Genomic DNA, 22129 nt, shown 5'->3' on the forward strand with positions numbered 1-22129 from the left:
TTTCAAAACTAAAATTGGGTTCCAGAGGTCTGCTGTCTTTTGCTGCACAGGAAAATCTTTAGGCAGCTTCACCCTTTTCTGTTGTGCTTGTCTTTATGTGTTTATTGCACAACATATATTTACATATTTACACTATGGATTCCTATCTTGGTTTGATCAGCAAGACGTGTGCCTTTCGCATTTGTCTCAAATGTTGGGCACGAACAGTAATGATTTCTACAGTTTATGCAGCATGTCATGCTGATTCCCGCCAAATTGTTTACTGGAATTATTTCTTTTTCTTTCTCTTTACCTTCGAGGAAGAGGGATGGCCTAAAAGAGAAAGAAAGGTGAGAGAAATATACTGTCAGGAGAATGGGTAGGATTATCTGTTTGGGTAATTTCCGTTGGGGATTTTAAACTGAACTTTCAGAGAAAGGGAGATTGTCTACTTGTCTGGCAAGTATAAAAGGAAACGGGGTGGGATCATTAGACTTTCCGGTATTATAGCCCAGTGATGATCCCATATCACATAGGTGAAAAAAAAAACTTCACATTCATTCATTTAGATAAAAAACAGGAACATGACATTTTTTTTTACACTATAATATATATATATATATAATATATATATATTTTCTTTTTTTTTTTGAAACTTGAATCCTGACCTTTTTCGCTTTAATCAAACATTTTAAATGAATTATTTTTTAAACTTACAATTACATAATTGTATGCACACAAAATCTCATGAGAAAGCAACGATAAGTAAATAAGATTTCTTTACATAATAATAAAATGATGAAGCTAAATTCTGAGAAAAGAGGTCAACTTGAACGGAAATCTAATTATATAGTGGAAACATACAGAGTTGACAAATATAAAAAAACTAATAATTGTGTGTGAGGTTAAGACATATTTTCTATGAAAGATGAAAGCAAAATTCCTCTGCCTTTAGTAACGGTTTTCTTTTAATCTTCCTATAATTTTGGTGTCTGTCTGTAACCGAAGTAAAGTAAGATTGTGAGGAAAACTCTACTACAATCAGTTGCCTCTTCCTGTAGATTAGTATCATACTTGGTTTAACATTCGATTTACCTGCTGACATGTGTTGGGTGGCTTTCAGAAATTGACTTTCAAACTAACCTCTTTCTCTAAACTAATCTCCCTTTCTCTAAAGTTCATTTTTATTTTTTCTGGCCTTCCTCTCCTAGCTGACTATGCTACCTCAACTGTTCCACATCTACTAACCTAACAACTCTTAGCCATTCTTTCAATGTGACCATACCATCAAAGTCTCATGTTCTGCATAAGCCACCCTCTAATGTCTATGAGATTATCAGAACCAAGCCTGTCTTTCATACTCGCATATCATTTCTCGCGATGCAACATACGATCCTCAACCTTCAGATTCCATTGTCACACATCATCACTTTGTGACTCTTTCTTTGGTCAACAGTGGTAACACTATGCTAGTTCATAATGAAATAAGTTTCCTGAGCACATTTTTTTTATAGTGTCTAGTATAAACCAAGTATAAATGTTGATATTGGTGTGTGTGTGTATATGTGTGTGTATATGCAATGAGTACGTCACATATCAGATCGTGTCATCTGTTGTGTATACAATGTTCAATAATTAGTGCATTATTCATACTTAGCATATCGGTGTATATAAAAATGTATTCAGATACCAAGCGTGTCTTTTTTTAATATGTATAATATGTTATGTTTTCTGTATGAATAAAATATATATGCTTGTCTCCAGTATGGGTGTGTGTTTGTGTTACACATTCAATTACAGTTCACAAAACATGTACACATGTAGACAACATCATGATGGCATGTACTTATACAATACTGAACCATTAACCTTTGTTTCTTTTGGTTTCGTTTCTCCAGTGGTTGTCTTTGATTTGAAGTTCTGTAACAGAAAATATCTCCCTCCAGAAAAAAACGCCAAATACCAGGTTATATTTTACATAACCTTTTCATCTTCCCTCATAGCTTGCAGACGTTTCTCTCTGTATTCTACATCCTGCTATATAGGTCTGAATTTGCTTCCATATCAACGAATTCTGAGTCTAGTCCCCAGTAAAACCGACTGACTGTCTCATCTGTTTCTTTTGTTATGTAAGCCTTATGCCAAGGGCCATGTGTGTTATTAACTTAATTCGGTCAATCCTTTTGTTCATTGTAAATATTATTTATGGTAACTAAATTCCAGCCCTATATTAAAATTGATTTCATTAAAATTGACTCTTTTGAATTTAATGAAGCACAAGAGTTTAAAAGAATATGTGACAATAGATGTTCACACTTATTGGATCCAAAATGCCCGTGATGCCTTGCATATTGAGTGGCTATTTTTTTAGGGGGGGGGTCAGTAATTTTTATGTGTATACATTTGTTTTTAAAGATAAGATAAAATAACAGTTGAACAAGTGAGAGTGAACAAATGAAAATAGATGCAATGGATTTGATAATCGGTTTTTTAGAGAAAGAATTGAAATTGTTGCTCAGATTTGATTTGTTGACTTTGGATTGGATGAATATTTTATTAGTTTTTGTCACAATCTCGACATTTTTCTGAACGATTCAACCATAAAATGCCTATAATTGAGCAATTCTTTCCGCAGTATGAATAACTTTCATGTCAAATGGATAATAACCAAATCTCAAACATTTTTCAAAAAATATTTTTTCTTGCAAGGGGAGGATTAAAATGAAATTTTTCACTAATCACTTTCACAGCAGCAGCTTATGGTATTAATAGACAACAGTAAAAGAGACAGGCGTTTGTTAATAATTTCCAACAGAGAAAAAGGGTTGAAAAATAAAGGATTGTCAAATCATTGTCCCTATTTACAATGCCTCCCCACGGGACAAAGTTAGACACCAGGGTCGTTTTTTAACGTGGAGAAAAAGAAACAAAAATCAAAAATTGTCTCGGTCGTGAAGGACTTCTCCTCCATTGACAGAGAACAAGAAATTGAAGTGCAGCATCTGAAGAACAGATACTACACTATGATCTCGGCCCAAAGGCCAGGTACGTGTGCCACCAAAATTGAAAAGTATTCTACTAATTTTTTTTTTTGTTTTTTTTTATTGATGCAGGAGATTAGAAAGTGGATCTTTGGTTTACTTTTGGCAGCTTCGTAACTTTCGCTTCCTATATTTTGTACTTTAGTCTTCGTATATCATCAGCGACGTTGCTGACAAAGTGGGAAGAATTGCTCTTTTCTATATCAGTATATATTTCATCTAACATATATCGTTAGCAACTTTTCGGTCCTGAAGTAATATTTTTTTCTTTTCTAGCTCCTTGCATCAAGTGGTTTCATGCCTTGTCTCCATAACGATTTGTCACACGTAAAATCATAAAAAATTTAACGACTTAAAAATTGAAAATTACACAAAAATACAGCTGATAAAGCTTAATGAAAAAAAAAATCCCAACCAATTATTAGTATTATTGTATTTGTTTTTTTTACTTTCTCAGTTTTTCAATGACATCAATGTTTCACTTTGAGTAAAATCTGACGCCATCTTGAATGTGTTAAGTTTACAAAATTTAAAAGCTATTGCTAAAAAATGTAAATAAAAGTGCTTTTAAAACAAAAAAAATAGTCACGTAAATAGAAATCACCGAGAAACCGCCTACTGACTTCCATTATATTTTAGGTTGGATGATTTTTTTTGTTTTTGTGGTGGGCGGATGTATTTAATTTTATTATTATTACCACATAAGGAAATAAACTAATTTTTATAATTGGAATTTTTTATTTTTTATATTACAATTAAATAAAACTTTTTAGAATTGTTTATATTTTTAGTTTTAAAAGACTTAAAATAATTTATATGGAAAATATTTTAAAATATTTATTTTAGGTTTTCATATAACACTAGGGGGGGTACCTGGCGTTGCCCGGGTGTTTGGAGGTGTGTGTGTGTTGATCAAAACAACCCTGTTTTAAAAAAAAAAAAAAAAAAAACGTTGGTTGGGTGTTTGGAGGTGTAAAAGAAAAAAAAAAGTTTTAGTAGAAAGGTAGGCTTTGACGCGGAGGTGGAAAGGAAATGGAAAAAAAAAACCCTGCGACCTAACCATCTCGACCATGGGAATAGAATAGATGAATTGATAAGTGTTAAGTTGACGTTTATAAAGCAAAATTAACAGGTGCTGGAACATTAAGTCGCGTGATGTTTGAACTAGTTTTGTGCTGGAAGCCAGTTTGTTTTCCCCACTACGCGGTGATCAAAAAATATCTCAAATAGCTTGTAAAAGTCGGATAAATTAAAGATAGCTGCGACCAGAGTTCCTTAGTCGTAGATATTATTGTTTAGACAGCATATAAAAAGTTTTAAGGAGAAAGCCAACCGAGAATCACGGCGAAAAAAAGCCTTTTGTAGACATACACAAAAAGCAAACACACATACACATTTTCGCTTTTCTATATATAGATAAGATAGAAGATGTAAATATATCAAATATAAGTACACATTTTCGCTTTTATATATATAGATAAGATAGAAGATGTAAATATATCAAATATAAGTACACATTTTCGCTTTTATATATATAGATAAGATAGAAGATGTAAATATATCAAATATAAGTACACATTTTCGCTTTTATATATAAGATAAGATAGAAGATGTAAATATATCAAATATAAGTACACATTTTCGCTTTTATGTATAAGATGAGATAGAAGATGTAAATATATCAAACATAAGTACACATTTTTGCTTTTATATATATAGATAAGATAGAAGATGTAAATATATCAAATATAAGTACACATTTTTGCTTTTATATATATAGATAAGATAGAAGATGTAAATATATCAAATATAAGTACACATTTTTGCTTTTATATATAAGATAAAATAGAAGATGTAAATATATCAAATATAAGTACACATTTTCGCTTTTATATATATAGATAAGATAGAAGATGTAAATATATCAAATATAAGTACACATTTTTGCTTTTATATATATAGATAAGATAGAAGATGTAAATATATCAAATATAAGTACACATTTTCGCTTTTATATATATAGAATGAGATAGAAGATGTAAATATATCAAATATAAGTACACATTTTCGCTTTTATATATATAGATGAGATAGAAGATGTAAATATATCAAATATAAGTACACATTTTCGCTTTTATATATATAGATAAGATAGAAGATGTAAATATATCAAATATAAGTACACATTTTCGCTTTTATATATATAGATGAGATAGAAGATGTAAATATATCAAATATAAGTACACATTTTCGCTTTTATATATAAGATAAGATAGAAGATGTAAATATATCAAATATAAGTACACATTTTCGCTTTTATATATATATAGATAAGATAGAAGATGTAAATATATCAAATATAAGTACACATTTTCGCTTTTAATATATATAGATAAGATAGAAGATGTAAATATATCAAATATAAGTACACATTTTCGCTTTTATATATAAGATAAGATAGAAGATGTAAATATATCAAATATAAGTACACATTTTCGCTTTTATATATATATAGATAAGATAGAAGATGTAAATATATCAAATATAAGTACACATTTTCGCTTTTAATATATAGATAAGATAGAAGATGTAAATATATCAAATATAAGTACACATTTTCGCTTTTATATATATAGATAAGATAGAAGATGTAAATATATCAAATATAAGTACACATTTTCGCTTTTATATATATAGATGAGATAGAAGATGTAAATATATCAAATATAAGTACACATTTTCGCTTTTATATATAAGATGAGATAGAAGATGTAAATATATCAAATATAAGTACACATTTTCGCTTTTATATATAAGATAAGATAGAAGATGTAAATATATCAAAATATAAGTACACATTTTCGCTTTTATATATATATTAGATAAGATAGAAGATGTAAATATATCAAATATAAGTACACATTTTCGCTTTTATATATATAGATAAGATAGAAGATGTAAATATATCAAATATAAGTACACATTTTCGCTTTTATATATATAGATAAGATAGAAGATGTAAATATATCAAATATAAGTACACATTTTCGCTTTTATATATATAGATAAGATAGAAGATGTAAATATATCAAATATAAGTACACATTTTCGGCTTTTATATATATGATAAGATAGAAGATGTAAATATATCAAATATAAGTACACATTTTCGCTTTTATATATATAGATAAGATAGAAGATGTAAATATATCAAATATAAGTACACATTTTCGCTTTTATATATATAGATAAGATAGAAGATGTAAATATATCAAATATAAGTACACATTTTCGCTTTTATATATAAGATAAGATAGAAGATGTAAATATATCAAATATAAGTACACATTTTCGCTTTTATATATAAGATGAGATAGAAGATGTAAATATATCAAATATAAGTACACATTTTCGCTTTTATATATAAGATAAGATAGAAGATGTAAATATATCAAATATAAGTACACATTTTCGCTTTTATATATAAGATAAGATAGAAGATGTAAATATATCAAATATAAGTACACATTTTCGCTTTTATATATATAGATAAGATAGAAGATGTAAATATATCAAATATAAGTACACATTTTCGCTTTTATATATAAGATAAGATAAAAGATGTAAATATATCAAATATAAGTACACATTTTCGCTTTTATATATATAGATAAGATAGAAGATGTAAATATATCAAATATAAGTACACATTTTCGCTTTTATATATATAGATAAGATAGAAGATGTAAATATATCAAATATAAGTACACATTTTCGCTTTTATATATATAGATAAGATAGAAGATGTAAATATATCAAATATAAGTACACATTTTCGCTTTTATATATATAGATAAGATAGAAGATGTAAATATATCAAATATAAGTACACATTTTCGCTTTTATATATATAGATAAGATAGAAGATGTAAATATATCAAATATAAGTACACATTTTCGCTTTTATATATATAGATAAGATAGAAGATGTAAATATATAAAATATAAGTACACATTTTCGCTTTTATATATATATAGATAAGATAGAAGATGTAAATATATCAAATATAAGTACACATTTTCGCTTTTATATATATAGATGAGATAGAAGATGTAAATATATCAAATATAAGTACACATTTTCGCTTTTATATATATAGATAAGATAGAAGATGTAAATATATCAAATATAAGTACACATTTTCGCTTTTATATATATAGATAAAATAGAAGATGTAAATATATCAAATATAAGTACACATTTTCGCTTTTATATATATAGATAAGATAGAAGATGTAAATATATCAAATATAAGTACACATTTTCGCTTTTATATATATAGATAAGATAGAAGATGTAAATATATCAAATATAAGTACACATTTTCGCTTTTATATATATATAGATAAGATAGAAGATGTAAATATATCAAATATAAGTACACATTTTCGCTTTTATATATATATAGATAAGATAGAAGATGTAAATATATCAAATATAAGTACACATTTTCGCTTTTATATATATATAGATAAGATAGAAGATGTAAATATATCAAATATAAGTACACATTTTCGCTTTTATATATATATAGATAAGATAGAAGATGTAAATATATCAAATATAAGTACACATTTTCGCTTTTATATATAAGATAAGATAGAAGATGTAAATATATCAAATATAAGTACACATTTTCGCTTTTATGTATAAGATAAGATAGAAGATGTAAATATATCAAATATAAGTACACATTTTCGCTTTTATATATATAGATAAGATAGAAGATGTAAATATATCAAATATAAGTACACATTTTCGCTTTTATGTATAAGATAAGATAGAAGATGTAAATATATCAAATATAAGTACACATTTTCGCTTTTATGTATAAGATAAGATAGAAGATGTAAATATATCAAATATAAGTACACATTTTCGCTTTTATATATATAGATAAGATAGAAGATGTAAATATATCAAATATAAGTACACATTTTCGCTTTTATGTATAAGATAAGATAGAAGATGTAAATATATCAAATATAAGTACACATTTTCGCTTTTATATATATAGATAAGATAGAAGATGTAAATATATCAAATATAAGTACACATTTTCGCTTTTATATATATAGATAAGATAGAAGATGTAAATATATCAAATATAAGTACACATTTTCGCTTTTATATATAGATAAGATAGAAGATGTAAATATATCAAATATAAGTACACATTTTCGCTTTTATATATAAGATGAGATAGAAGATGTAAATATATCAAATATAAGTACACATTTTCGCTTTTATATATATAGATAAGATAGAAGATGTAAATATATCAAATATAAGTACACATTTTCGCTTTTATATATATAGATAAGATAGAAGATGTAAATATATCAAATATAAGTACACATTTTCGCTTTTATATATAGATAAGATAGAAGATGTAAATATATCAAATATAAGTACACATTTTCGCTTTTATATATATAGATAAGATAGAAGATGTAAATATATCAAATATAAGTACACATTTTCGCTTTTATATATATAGATAAGATAGAAGATGTAAATATATCAAATATAAGTACACATTTTCGCTTTTATATATATAGATAAGATAGAAGATGTAAATATATCAAATATAAGTACACATTTTCGCTTTTATATATATATAGATAAGATAGAAGATGTAAATATATCAAATATAAGTACACATTTTCGCTTTTATATATATAGATAAGATAGAAGATGTAAATATATCAAATATAAGTACACATTTTCGCTTTTATATATATAGATAAGATAGAAGATGTAAATATATCAAATATAAGTACTCATTTTCGCTTTTATATATAAGATAAGATAGAAGATGTAAATATATCAAATATAAGTACACATTTTCGCTTTTATATATAAGATGAGATAGAAGATGTAAATATATCAAATATAAGTACACATTTTCGCTTTTATATATAAGATAAGATAGAAGATGTAAATATATCAAATATAAGTACACATTTTCGCTTTTATATATAAGATAAGATAGAAGATGTAAATATATCAAATATAAGTACACATTTTCGCTTTTATATATATAGATAAGATAGAAGATGTAAATATATCAAATATAAGTACACATTTTCGCTTTTATATATATAGATAAGATAGAAGATGTAAATATATAAAATATAAGTACACATTTTCGCTTTTATATATATATAGATAAGATAGAAGATGTAAATATATCAAATATAAGTACACATTTTCGCTTTTATATATATAGATAAGATAGAAGATGTAAATATATCAAATATAAGTACACATTTTCGCTTTTATGTATATAGATAAGATAGAAGATGTAAATATATCAAATATAAGTACACATTTTCGCTTTTATATATATAGATAAGATAGAAGATGTAAATATATAAAATATAAGTACACATTTTCGCTTTTATATATATAGATAAGATAGAAGATGTAAATATATAAAATATAAGTACACATTTTCGCTTTTATATATATATAGATAAGATAGAAGATGTAAATATATCAAATATAAGTACACATTTTCGCTTTTATATATATAGATAAGATAGAAGATGTAAATATATAAAATATAAGTACACATTTTCGCTTTTATATATATATAGATAAGATAGAAGATGTAAATATATCAAATATAAGTACACATTTTCGCTTTTATATATATAGATAAGATAGAAGATGTAAATATATCAAATATAAGTACACATTTTCGCTTTTATATATATAGATAAAATAGAAGATGTAAATATATCAAATATAAGTACACATTTTCGCTTTTATATATATAGATAAGATAGAAGATGTAAATATATCAAATATAAGTACACATTTTCGCTTTTATATATATATAGATAAGATAGAAGATGTAAATATATCAAATATAAGTACACATTTTCGCTTTTATATATATAGATAAGATAGAAGATGTAAATATATCAAATATAAGTACACATTTTCGCTTTTATATATATAGATAAGATAGAAGATGTAAATATATCAAATATAAGTCATAAAGTATCTAATAAAAATTGTTGATTGGCCATGAAGCGATGTCATAGCAATGTTTTTATTGTTTGCATATTTTCTGCTGTTTCAAGGGCGGAATCAATATTGTGTAATAGATTTTGACCAAAATTAGAATAGGAATTCTAGATATAAGGTTTACTATCATTATTTCTTTAAATCTTCGTAAAGGGACAAAATTGGTGCAGAACTGTTTTGTTTGGGTAAATTCATTTTACCTGCTTTGGCATGTATATTCTTCTCATACTTTTAGGATAAAACTAGCCTGGGCACCCAGCATTGCCCGAGTGTTTGGGTGTGTTGAGCACAAAAAAAAGTGTCAGGCAGGCTCGAACCTGTTCCATGAAGGAGAAAAAGAACATAAAAAAGAAGCTGACGTCTTTTCTGTTGTGTCCATCGCAAACCAGAAGTGACGTAGGTTTAAATTAAGGCTAGTCAATCGAAAAGAGGGAATGACTTTCAAAAATATCGGTGAAAAAAAGCGACCCCCCCTCCCTGTAGAAAAGTGCCCAGTTGAGGATAAAGGAATTAAAGTTTTTAGCCAATTTTTCGATATTTGTCGTCCGAAGGGTCGAGGTTCAAAACGATATTGATCTTGTGAAAATCAGTCACCTCTGTAGAAAGTTTTAGGCAGACATACATACACACATACATTTAAACAGACAGGTGAGATTTATATTATAGATTATCAGAGTGCTCAATTATGAAAACAATAATTTTATTTATTGCCTTAATAAAAACGACTGTCTTGATTACTATAATAATCATTATTACATTATCAAGACAGTTTTATATAAAGGCAAAAAAATAGAAAATGTGTCCTGCTGAGCTTGGCAAATAAAATCTTTCATTTACATTGTACTTAATAGGTCAATAAAATAAATGCAAAAATTTTCCATGGCTTTGTATAAAAAAACAAAAACAATCCTTTCAGAGCAAAACAAACAATATATATAAAAAAAAAAAAAGCTTCCTTGACTGAGGGTAGTGGAGCATGGCAACAACCGCAACTTTTTTTTTCTTCTTTTTCTTTGTGTTTTCTCAATTGGAGCAAATATCTTGTTTTAGGAGTCATAGACGAAGTTGGTTCGTTTACGCACTCAGCATCGGCATTTAGGCAGGCCCAGGCATTTTTTAACTCCTGCTACAAAATCTTTCATGTTTCAGAATTTTTGAGATGAGGATAATTTAGATTTACATTTTTCCTTTTCTCGTTTTGGATGCTAAAATTTTTGCAACATCTTGGCTGTTGCAACCTTCGATCTTCTTCACATGTATCTTTATTTAATCCATTGGGGTAGCTTGCTTTCATTTCTTTAACCAGGTAATAATTCATAATTATAGTCTTAGTATCACCCACAGCGAGAATTGAATCTTCCACCTCCAGACTGTCACTAAAACTGACTCCATTAAACTATGTGTTATTAGGAACAAAAAAATTCCTGAGTTTGACAAGATACACCTGAGGTTATATTGGCCAAAAAAATCTTGAGGATAATATCCAAGATGAGAGCAATAGTCCAAATAATCCTCATCTCAAAAAAATCCAAAACCTGAAATTTTTTTATCCAGTACTAAATTTTTAACGGTGATCTGTTCAGTCAACATTCGTACATTGTACGTTTAGCCCCTATGGATGTGAGTAGATTTAGTTTTTAAAATCAACAACTTAAAAAAAACCTATGAAACATCAGTTTAAAAATGAATTTTGCAAATTGTCTTTTTGAGAATCATTTCTTTTGTTTCTTTCCTAACTTGTTTTAGGACTTTGGGTTGGCTGCTGTGCGTAAAAAGTGACACAAAAAAATTTGTCGTCAAGCAACAATAAAAGAACTTGTAAAAAAAAAAAAATTTGCATGTAATGTTAAAAAAATTTTTTTTTAACATTACAAGCAAATTTTTTTTTCCTTAGAAATTGACTTCCAAACATATATCTGAATTTTTTTAACATTACATGCAAATTTTTTTTTTTTTTTTTTTTACAATGGTAAAAAAAATTTGCATGTAATGGTTAAAAAAAATAAATATGCATAAAATTAAGAAATATTGTCCGCACCCTATCTCATTGTGTAAGACTGCCAACGCACTTTTTTTCCACACCCTGACTTAACAAACTACAAGTTTGCATATACGTAGCATGTAGACATAGTTTTTCAACCAGTTGCATCGAGATGGAATTTCAAGTATATTTTGTGAACTTGACTGAATTTGGTGATATCAGATGTTTTACAAGAATTCCTTTTATGTGAACATGTCACCCATGATTGCGATTTCATTAAATGTTCCAATCGTGAAATTGTAGTTAAGGAGTTGTGGCACTATACTTTACGGTCATGAGGGAATTCTTCTAAACTGAGTCAGTTTTATTTTTTTCCCAATCCAAAGTTCTCCTCTTTTGGGAACTGAATTTGCCCACATTAAAAATCTGCTTTGTGTCTAACTCTTCCCCCTGGGGGGAAGCCAGTAAGTACGAACTACATGCGTTGATTAGTGTTGCCAATCTTCAAAGAAAAATAAACCAATTTTATTTAATAGCATGTGTAAGAGCTGATGAATTCAAGCGTTAAACGTCATTGGTTTGGTTAGCATCACCAACTTTGAAGAAAAAAACGAATGAAAAAGATTTTTTCTTTTTAAAAATTTCAGTAAAGGTTGGCAGATGAAGCACACTTCTTAGTGGACAGTCACTTGTTTTTTTCCATTAAAAAAAACACTGGGTTGGCATCATGAAGGGCTAAAAAAAAAGTTTTTCCTCGTTTAAGAAAACAATTACCATCCAAAGAATTCAGATATATGTTTGGAAGTCAATTTCTAAAAGTCGTCCAACACATACCAGCATGTAAAACAGATATTAACTTCATATTATTTGGATTTTTCGGACAACTGTTTCCATCCTGAGTGTTATTTTCACAATGTTTTGGTCAATGTAACCTCCAACCTTTTTCAGATGTATCTTGTCAAACTTGGGAATTTTTCTATCAAACTCAGAATCTACACAGAATTTCAATGGCACTAATCATTAGTCTGATAGATCCGACACTGCCTACCAAACTCCAACCCCTGATGCATCACTAGTGTTGCATCCGTGTGCTTATTATGCAAGTACTTTAATGGAATGTGCTCTGACGAACTTGCACTCTCAACATAAATGACCCCAACAAACCTGACAGGCAGCAAGATGCCACCCCTTCAATGTAAATGTGTCGAGACGACAAAACTTTCTACTCTAATAGCTTTTTTCCTCAAATCCCTTAGATTTGGAATTCTATCCCTGCTCACTATTTCCCCAACTTTACCAATATGCATAAATAGAAATGTAAATGTAATGCCTTACTGCACAACTCCCTACTTAGAATGCACCTATAAATCTGGCCTCTAATACGCAGTAGCAACACATTTTAGTTGAATTTGAAGTGAAAAAACAAAACAAAAAAAAACAAGATGGCCTCTAACAGTCCCACCCATATAATCGTTAATGAAATATGTAATCTTTTTGCAATCTAATCATATTTGGTTCAATCTAACAATATTTGGTTCAATCTAATCATATTTGGTTCAATCTAACCATATTTGGTTCAATCTAATCATATTTGGTTCAATCTAACCATATTTGGTTCAAATAAACATTTCAGTTTATGTCTGGATTGTCCATAGTTCCAGTCACAAATCTCCAACAGTCTTTGTTTTCTTTCACCATTCAATGCTCTAAATGCTCTGTGGATGCAACTGATTTTGGCTGTGATAATCTTCCATTCACAGATAGGCTAGAGATAGTTATTATCTTTGAGATAACCCACAGATAAAAAAAAAATAATTTGGGGTTATGGTCCAGGGAGTGTAAAGTCTATTTAGGATCACCCCACTTACTGATGAGAAGATCATTAAAGTGTCTCCATGAATCATTGTTGTGCAATAAATTAAATGATTGAAACCAGTCAGGCACAGATTAAGTTTTGTGAGCTTCTTCCAATTTTAAACTGTCATTCATTTTCACGTGTTTAGTAGAGGCTCTAGTTTACAACAGTAATGAACTTTGTGGACAAGCACAGAAACTTGGTGGACAAGCACATTGGTCACCAGATTCACCGAATTTCTATTGAAGTTTTTTTTTAAAGAGTGTGTACCACCAGAACAACAATTCATAACAACATAACTCTTGATCGCCATCACTGCACGTTTGTGATATAACAATGAAAAAATGTCAGAATAAGCAACAACTCTTCTCAATGATTCTAACATGTTATAAGCACCATTGTTTAAAATATGTTTTTATATTTGTTATTCTGTAATATTTACTGTGTTTTGCATTTAACATTTTATTAATAAATATATTTTATTTTTAAAATAATAAATTAATAAATGTTTTTGCATTTAACATTTTATTATTAAAAATATGTAAACGCACCTCATTTGGAAGTTAACTTTGCCAATAGAATGGCTAACAATAAATTTAAAACCATGTTTGCAGTTTTTTAAAAAATCATGTCTACCAAAACATTTGCAGAAATTCTGGCTTTACATATCCGTGAAATAACACTCAAAGTGTTAGGATGCTCAAGAATTTTGTTTGACGGCTGCCATCAGTGTAGGTATGCAAATGATATTGAACGTTTCAATTAGTTTGCATGTTAACATGTATATTTGTGTTGTCTATAAAAAAAAGTTCTGGAAATAATTTATAAGCATTTTTAGTGCCACTATTTTTTTTATTTATATATTTTATAATTTGTAAAGTTTTATTTTATTTATTTAATTGTTTTTTTTGTTTTGTTTTTTCATCTGCTGACTTTGTATAGGAAGGGAGATTACTCCATTCAGTCAGTTAAAATTGTTTCTCCTATGTTTGTATAAGAATTTAAAAAAAAATTGTTTATATTTTAGCATGAATAAAACGTAATAATTTGTGTATGCAGCATATTTAGAGTTACTTCTTTTGAACAATATTTAGGTAATCTCTCTGTTGAATGAAGAAAATCAATTGCTAATTGAGAATGAACTTTTCAACTTTTATTGAAAAATAAAAGAAACTCACTCATGTGAGATTTGAAATAAAGGTTTCACCTCTTTCTGCTGTATGTTCCACTAAGCTCTACATTTTGACATGTTTTCTATGACTAACATATTTGCAGCCAGATAATTACTGTTCATATTGGCATGATTACATCATTCATATTTAGAATAATAATTCCCAGATAATTATATTTGCTTTACATAACCAATGCATTATCTATGCTGTGTTTACGTTGGCAATTCATGATAACTAAGTATTATTACTCTCATAACTATCAAAATAAGCATTTCTAATTTCCATGAGCTTTTCGCGATGACTTTTAAAAGCCTAAGAAATAAATTAATGCATATATGTGGTCATTTCTTTGGGATTTTTCTTTTCATATTTTCCCATTTACTTTTTTTTATATATTTTCCCATTTACTTTTTTTTTTATATTTTCCCATTTACTTTTTTTTCATATTTTTCCATTTACTTTTTTTTTTATATTTTCCCATTTACTTTTTTTATATTTTCCCATTTACTTTTGTTTTTTATATTTTCCCATTTACTTTTTTTATATTTTCACATTTACTTTTTTTTTATATTTTCCCATTTACTTTTTTTATATTTTCCCATTTACTTTTTTTTTTATATTTTCCCATTTACTTTTGTTTTATATATTTTCCCATTTACTTTTGTTTTATATATTTTCCCATTTACTTTTGTTTTATATATTTTCCCATTTACTTTTTTTTATATATTTTCCCATTTACTTTTTTTTAATATTTTCCCATTTACTTTTTTTTATATATTTTCCCATTTACTTTTTTTTTTATATTTTCCGATTTACCTTTTTTTATATATTTTCCCATTTACTTTTTTTTATATATTTTCCAATTTACTTTTTTTTTTATATTTTCCAATTTACTTTTTTTTATATATTTTCCCATTTACTTTTTTTTATATATTTTCCCATTTACTTTTTTTTATATATTTTCCCATTTACTTTTTTTTTTATATTTTCCCATTTACTTTTTTTTATATATTTTCCCATTTACTTTTTTTTATATATTTTCCCATTTACTTTTTTTTTATATATGTTCCCATTTACTTTTTTTATATATTTTCCCATTTACTTTTTTTTTTATATTTTCCCATTTACTTTTTTTTTATATATGTTCCCATTTACTTTTTTTATATATTTTCCCATTTACTTTTTTTTATATATTTTCCCATTTACTTTTTTTATATATTTTCCCATTTACTTTTTTTTATATATTTTCCCATTTACTTTTTTTTTTATATTTTCCCATTTACTTTTTTTTATATATTTTCCCATTTACTTTTTTTTATATATTTTCCCATTTACTTTTTTTTATATATTTTCCCATTTACTTTTTTTTATATATTTTCCCATTTACTTTTTTTTTTATATTTTCCCATTTACTTTTTTTTTATATTTTCCCATTTACTTTTTTTTATATATTTTCCCATTTACTTTTTTTTATATATTTTCCCATTTACTTTTTTTTATATATTTTCCAATTTACTTTTTTTTTTATATTTTCCAATTTACTTTTTTTTATATATTTTCCCATTTACTTTTTTTTATATATTTTCCCATTTACTTTTTTTTTTATATTTTCCCATTTACTTTTTTTTATATATTTTCCCATTTACTTTTTTTTATATATTTTCCCATTTACTTTTTTTTTTATATTTTCCCATTTACTTTTTTTTATATATATGTTCCCATTTACTTTTTTTATATATTTTCCCATTTACTTTTTTTATATATTTTCCCATTTACTTTTTTTTTTATATTTTCCCATTTACTTTTTTTTATATATTTTCCCATTTACTTTTTTTTTATATTTTCCCATTTACTTTTTTTATATATTTTCCCATTTACTTTTTTTTTTATATTTTCCCATTTACTTTTTTTTATATATGTTCCCATTTACTTTTTTTTTATATTTTCCCATTTACTTTTTTTTATATATGTTCCCATTTACTTTTTTTATATATTTTCCCATTTACTTTTTTTATATATTTTCCCATTTACTTTTTTTTTATATTTTCCCATTTACTTTTTTTTCATATTTTCCCATTTACTTTTTTTTCATATTTTCCCATTTACTTTTTTTTTATATTTTCCCATTTACTTTTTTTTCATATTTTCCCATTTACTTTTTTTTTATATTTTCCCATTTACTTTTTTTTCATATTTTCCCATTTACTTTTGTTTTATATTTTCCCATTTACTTTTTTTTCATATTTTCCCATTTACTTTTGTTTTATATTTTCCCATTTACTTTTTTTATATATTTTCCCATTTACTTTTTTTATATATTTTCCCATTTACTTTTGTTTTATATTTTCCCATTTACTTTTTTTATATATTTTCCCATTTACTTTTTTTTATATATTTTCCCATTTACTTTTTATATATTTTCCCATTTACTTTTATTTTATATATTTTCCCATTTACTTTTGTTTTATATATTTTCCCATTTACTTTTGTTTTATATATTTTCCCATTTACTTTTTTTATATATTTTCCCATTTACTTTTTTTATATATTTTCCCATTTACTTTTTTTATATATTTTCCCATTTACTTTTTTTTTATATTTTCCCATTTACTTTTTTTTCATATTTTCCCATTTACTTTTGTTTTATATTTGCCCATTTACTTTTTTTTCATATTTTCCCATTTACTTTTGTTTTATATTTTCCCATTTACTTTTTTTATATATTTTCCCATTTACTTTTGTTTTATATTTTCCCATTTACTTTTTTTATATATTTTCCCATTTACTTTTTTTTATATATTTTCCCATTTACTTTTTATATATTTTCCCATTTACTTTTATTTTATATATTTTCCCATTTACTTTTGTTTTATATATTTTCCCATTTACTTTTTTTATATATTTTCCCATTTACCTTTTTTATATATTTTCCCATTAACTTTTTTTATATATTTTCCCATTAACTTTTTTTATATATTTTCCCATTTACTTTTTTTATATATTTTCCCATTTACTTTTTTTATATATTTTCCCATTTACTTTTTTTTTATATTTTCCCATTTACTTTTTTTTATATATTTTCCCATTTACTTTTTTTATATATTTTCCCATTTACTTTTTTTTATATATTTTCCCATTTACTTTTTTTTATATATTTTCCCATTTACTTTTTTTTATATATTTTCCCATTTACTTTTTTTTATATATTTTCCCATTTACTTTTTTTTATGTATTTTCCCATTTACTTTTTTTATATATTTTCCCATTTACTTTTTTTTATATATTTTCCCATTTACTTTTTTTATATATTTTCCCATTTACTTTTTTTTATATATTTTCCCATTTACTTTTTTTTATATATTTTCCCATTTACTTTTTTATATATTTTCCCATTTACTTTTTTTATATATTTTCCCATTTACTTTTTTTATATATTTTCCCATTTACTTTTTTTTCATATTTTCCCATTTACTTTTTTTTTATATTTTCCCATTTACTTTTTTTTTATATTTTCCTATTTACTTTTTTTTCATATTTTCCCATTTACTTCTGCATGTTCTAAAGAAAAGACATAACATGGTGACTGCCTACTCAACACTCCAATACATGTATGCTGGTTAAATGTATGAATCAAGATATCAAAAATTCTAATCTTATGACTGATGGTTGGTTGACGTGTTGCTTAAGTGTTATAAAGTTTTGTATCGATAAAATTGGCACGAATTATACATCTTAAACATGAAACAAAAAATGTTTTTGTTTTCTTTCTCCAGAGTGTTTTGAACAAATCATTGGCCCAACTTCAGATGTGTTTCAAAAACAAGAAGAAAGTCAATTCAATGGATCTCATCCTGGAGTCGTGTATTGTCCAAGGATCGGCTTTGCACTGTGAAAACTCAGCTGGGGTGAGTGTTTTTTTTTTGTTTTTTTTTTTAAGGGCAAGGAATTACATTCTCTCCAAAAGAGACGTTTTTGAAATAGGCTAAAAAATATTAGCATATTATTTCATATACATTTTGCTTTTTCTGTTTTTCATTATTTTGTTGTCCAGTAATACCTTGAGATACGAATGCAATAAGATACAAATTTTTTGAAGTACAGCATCTATATTTATGCTGTAAGATACAAGTCTTTTTTAGATACAGTTGCTAAAATTGTGCAATGCCATCAGTAGGTGGCGGTGTTCATTTGGCCATCTGAGTTGATCTAAATGCTTACTCGGCATCTGAAATTACCCAAACTTCTTTCTACTGGTGTAACAAAATATATACATCTTTATTCACATTAAGAAATACGAGTCGGATATAAAAAGGTTCATACCTTGGATAGAGTTCAGTAAATGCATGGGTACAGTGTGTGTGTGTGTGTGTGTGTGTGTGTGTGTGTGTGTGTGTGTGTGTGTGTGTGTGTGTGTGTGTGTGTGTGTGTGTGTGTGTGTGTGCACGTATGACTTCTTGGTACGCATTGTGGCGTATATACTGTGATTATGGAGGCACTGTGAAAAATATGGCCGTTAGTTCAGTCAGCAACAGAGAGAGGAAAGGAAGTGATGAGTCCGATTTTAAAGGATGTATATGTGGTTGATTACGTACAAAAAGAAAGGATGTATATGTGGTTGAATACGTACAAAAAGAAAGGATGTATATGTGGTTGAATACGTACAAAAAGAAAGGATGTATATGTGGTTGAATACGTACAAAAAGAAAGGATGTATATGTGGTTGAATACGTACAAAAAGAAAGGATGTATATGTGGTTGAATACGTACAAAAAGAAAGGATGTATATGTGGTTGATTACGTACAAAAAGAAAGGATGTATATGTGGTTGATTACGTACAAAAAGAAAGGATGTATATGTGGTTGAATACGTACAAAAAGAAAGGATGTATATGTGGTTGAATACGTACAAAAAGAAAGGATGTATATGTGGTTGAATACGTACAAAAAGAAAGGATGTATATGTGGTTGAATACGTACAAAAAGAAAGGATGTATATGTGGTTGAATACGTACAAAAAGAAAGGATGTATATGTGGTTGAATACGTACAAAAAGAAAGGATGTATATGTGGTTGAATACGTACAAAAAGAAAGGATGTATATGTGGTTGAATACGTACAAAAAGAAAGGATGTATATGTGGTTGAATACGTACAAAAAGAAAGGATGTATATGTGGTTGAATACGTACAAAAAGAAAGGATGTATATGTGGTTGAATACATACAAAAACAAAGGATGTATATGTGGTTGAATACGTACAAAAAGAAAGGATGTATATGTGGTTGAATACGTACAAAAAGAAAGGATGTATATGTGGTTGAATACGTACAAAAAGAAAGGATGTATATGTGGTTGAATACGTACAAAAAGAAAGGATGTATATGTGGTTGAATACGTACAAAAAGAAAGGATGTATATGTGGTTGAATACGTACAAAAAGAAAGGATGTATATGTGGTTGAATACGTACAAAAACAAAGGATGTATATGTGGTTGCATACGTACAAAAACAAAGATAATTTCTTGTTACCTTAACAGTTCAGTTTGTGTCTGTGTGTTTGTTGGCTGGGAAATTCGATTCCCACAAATTCATATTTCAAGGTATTACTATATGTATTAAATTATTAGAAAACCAAAAGACTGTTTTTATTTTTTTTTATGTTTCTAATGTTATTAACTGAAGGGCCAAAATACGTCCAGTGTTGTTGTTGTTGTTGGTTGGTGTGAGTTTGAAGTTGATGCATATGATTTAGTGCAAATTTTGAAAAATTTTAAATTATATAAAAAAAATTGTCTTTTTTGGAAACACCAAAATTTAGAAAAATCACTGTGGATGCGTTTTCAGCTCAGAAATCCCTCGCTTCCCTTATCTTTCAATCCTCATCTACAATGCATAAGCAATGTCTTTGACAACAGAGGCAAAAAAGGTTGATTTGGTAGTTTTTAATGAGCAAAAGTTAAAGATAACTAAATTCTTTTTTCATTTTATTCTTGTTGCCATGTCGCTAATAAGATGCTGGAGGTGAATGCTTTCCTCGGCTGAGGCTATCCACTTGATAGTCAAAGAATAACCCTTAAGAAGTGTCGATTGCGTGACACTGCTGTCCGAACTTTCACCTTCTGGTTACCACTTGACGCGTCTTCTCTCCACTCCAAAACGAACTTCTGCAACTTTAGCTTTTCTCTCCCCGAATCCGACTTTTCTCTTCTACAAATACAACTTCTCTGCTCGCAATCTAACTTCAGAATGCCTTCCTTCCCCAAATCACTCCTCTTTTATCTCCAATCAGGAGCATCTCATTTGCATACCTCGTGGTCACCCTGTAGGCATATAAAGAAACAGGGCAGCCATTTTTGTTTCTTTCTTCTTCATTATGAACACGAGGTAAGCCACACAAAAACGCGGTCGGTCGTTCTTATTTCTTTTTTTTCTTCATTTACACCACACGCCCCCCCTGATCTTCGAGATCAATAGGATACTTCGTAATCCTCCATTCAAGCAGGCCGCCTCCTCTCACGTCGAGGCCTCTGGGGGACAACTTCTCGGGGGTTAACGTTTTCAGGTTCACTACAACGCGGGCCTAAGTCAGGTCGAGCAGCATCATTTGCTTCTCGGTGGCCCTCGATTTCTTCTTCTTCACTGCCCTCACTGCATACCGGCAATGTCACACGACGCAGGTCTAAGATATGCCGGGGAACGCCATTCACCATCACATTGTTCTTCGACTGCAATCCTGTTACGACCCCTCTTTTCCAACGAGTGGTACACTGTGCATCGGGGGGTTTCACCCACACCTCTTCACCTACTTTGATAGTGGTTTCTTCACTCTCAATTCCTGCTGTTTTGTTGCACGGATGCCGCCACTTATATGTTAAAACGGCCCTATGAGGCACAGTTGTCTCATCTTGTTTGGTCTTCGGCGAGATGTTATACCAAAACACCGCCTCTATGGGTGATACGTTGCTTTTTTCCGCAGCGGCTTTAATAGTGCGATGATTCCTCTC

General features: G+C 27.6%; 1 protein-coding gene across 1 annotated transcript in view; it reads left to right on the forward strand.

Annotated features, from left to right (window-relative positions):
• The window catches only part of LOC145263667 (chondroitin sulfate synthase 2-like), a 171686-nt gene that overhangs the window by 119114 nt on the left and 30443 nt on the right, over positions 1-22129 (forward strand). The window contains exon 2 of the mRNA XM_080120543.1: positions 18901-19032. Within this exon, the coding sequence (XP_079976669.1) occupies positions 18901-19032 (132 nt within the window). The remainder of the gene's footprint in view (positions 1-18900; positions 19033-22129) is intronic.

This window comes from Euprymna scolopes, chromosome 39 (assembly GCF_053919585.1).
Source record: "Euprymna scolopes isolate OS-2025 chromosome 39, ASM5391958v1, whole genome shotgun sequence".
Taxonomy (NCBI): Eukaryota; Metazoa; Mollusca; class Cephalopoda; order Sepiida; family Sepiolidae; genus Euprymna; species Euprymna scolopes.